Genomic DNA, 2,153 nt, shown 5'->3' with positions numbered 1-2,153 from the left:
CTTGTAGTGGAATTTTTTAGTGCATCGCTCACCTGAGCCTTGTGAGTGGTTTGAACCTGAAGCCAGGTAGCTCAGAACATAGCCCTGAGGCTGGGATCCCATTCCAGCTCTGTGGCCATCCCATCGGGTGCCTGGAGAGCACAGGGATGCGTCACACACCTCGGGATGCCTCCTCGGGCTACGCTGGGATGTGTGAGGACAGGTCTGGGGTGTGTTGAGAGAGCTCTTAGCTGAGCAAGATCCTGAGGATATGATCCTCCCATAGCTGATCAAGATCCTGAAGGCAGAACTCCTTCCTGAAATCACCTGGCCAGCAGTTCCCTTTCTTCAGTGTTAGAGGGAAAAGCACAACTCCCTCTTGCCTTGGAAGAGGCAAAGACCAGGAGGAAAGGTCCCTGGCTCCCAGCTGCTCCACCCCAGCTCTCTTCCATGCCACCAACACAAATGTATAAGTCCCTATAAGGCTCTTCAGTAAAATCCTTATTTTAGGTCTCTTTCCCCTCCCCCTGCATTCATTTCTTTCTTTCTAGGCTTTCTACTTCAAAAAAGTAATGTGTGACCTGTACTGCTGGTTCAGACAGTGAGATACATTCATTTTTAAGTGCTAAGGGTGGCTCCAGTTCGGATTTCCTGGAGAAACACAGAGCAAGTTCCATCTCCAGCAGCCCTCAAGTCAGGTCATTTGACCATGCTGACATGGTAGCCAGCTGCAGCCTAAGGAAGAAAATGGGGCAGGCAGAGAGGGAGAAGACTCTTAAGACAGAATCAACCTAATTTCCATGAGCAGAGCTCGGATTTCTCTTGGCATATTGAATTTCTCTTGGCAAGGCAAGGGATGGATGAGGTCCTTACCTCATACCCCATGTGCAGCTCACACAACCCTCCTAGCTGGGGAACCCATGTGGCCCTGACTGTGTGTGGAGGCCTTGCAGTGTATTCCTGGGGACAACAGACACTTCCTTCAGACCAAGGGATCAGGAAGGCTAGAGGAGGTTTTTTTTCTCATTCTCTCTCTCTTTTGTTCTATAACCTGAAAGGACTCTGGCTTCTCTCTGAAGTGGACCTACCCCCGAAACAAAAAAAAACCAAATTGTGTGGGTGGAAGTAGGACAAAAAATAGTTTTCCTATAAGATAATCTGACAGACCTCTAGAAAGGCAACATCGTCCAGCAGTGCTACTTAGCACCCAGAGTGCTCTTGGAGCGCAGCAGGTACCGATCGACTCGGACTTTCCGCCTGTCCACTGTCCTGTTCTCGCTGTCGAAAATCCGCTGCAGATGCAGGGCCAATCTCCTGTCCTCCTCCTCTTGCTGGAGCTTCTGCTCCCTGTCCCGGACCAGGCGATCCTCGGGGGCCAAGCCCACCTCCCCTGCCACGTGCCTCAGTCTCTTGACGGAGCCGTTGTGCTCCAGGTGCTTCGTTTTGCAGCGTCTCTTGCGGCCCCGTCGCAGCAATGGGGGCTGTTCCCCGATGATGTTCTCCACGGAGTTGCAGGTGGTGTTCTGCACGTTGACCAACTCACTGTTGTTCAGGTATTTCAGCTGCTTTTTCCCTGCTGCCTTGATGGGGGCCCCGAGGGTGCTGTTGTCAGGCAGCGATGTGCTCACACCCATCAGTCTTCTGGTTAGCATTTTCGGACCAAGACTAAGACAGGATTTGTCCACGAAGGTGTTCACTTTTAGGTCAGTGACTTCAGACACTCGTGTGTTGAGGGTTTTTTTTGTTCAGCAGCGCTGTCATCTATTGTTAAGGCCTGTGAACCTCTGCTCTTCTCACTCCCTCTGAGCTTTGTTTCACTGATAGAAGGAAGGAAATCCAGCTCGGGGCGAGGGTCTCCTCTTGGGTCAGGTGGAAGGTGATCCTCCTGCACTTGTGGCTGCTCTTTAGTGCAGCTGCTGGAGTTGATGATGTCAGGAACTGTAAGGTCTTCCCCGGGCTCTGAAGCCAAGGACGTAAGGGTGGCTTTGGAGAGAGTCTTTTTGATCTGACGCTCCTGGAATATCTGCTCCCACTTCTTCAGTATCCTGGGACTGGCCTCGTAGGTGGTTGGCTTCTGCAGGCTCCGACTCAGGTTCCTCGGAGTGGATTTAATGATGAGAGGACTCAGCACTCTGCCATCAGGAAGCCTCTTTGGAGGAGTACACGGGGAGCAG

At 51.9% G+C, this 2,153-nt stretch overlaps 1 protein-coding gene across 1 annotated transcript in view; it reads right to left on the bottom strand.

Moving 5' to 3' along the window:
- Nucleotides 1–1,175: 1,175 nt before the first annotated feature.
- RNF169 (ring finger protein 169) overlaps nucleotides 1,176–2,153 on the bottom strand; it is a gene marked incomplete at its 5' end in the record, with an annotated part of 9,353 nt that continues 8,375 nt past the window's right edge. The window contains 2 exon segments of the mRNA XM_009072665.1: nucleotides 1,176–1,720; nucleotides 1,723–2,149. Coding sequence (XP_009070913.1) covers nucleotides 1,176–1,720; nucleotides 1,723–2,149 — 972 coding nt within the window.

Source organism: Acanthisitta chloris, unplaced genomic scaffold, assembly GCF_000695815.1.
Source record: "Acanthisitta chloris isolate BGI_N310 unplaced genomic scaffold, ASM69581v1 scaffold17244, whole genome shotgun sequence".
Classification (NCBI taxonomy): domain Eukaryota; kingdom Metazoa; phylum Chordata; class Aves; order Passeriformes; family Acanthisittidae; genus Acanthisitta; species Acanthisitta chloris.
The sequence above is the reverse complement of the archived record's forward strand: the minus strand, read 5'-3'. Positions and strand labels throughout refer to the sequence as shown.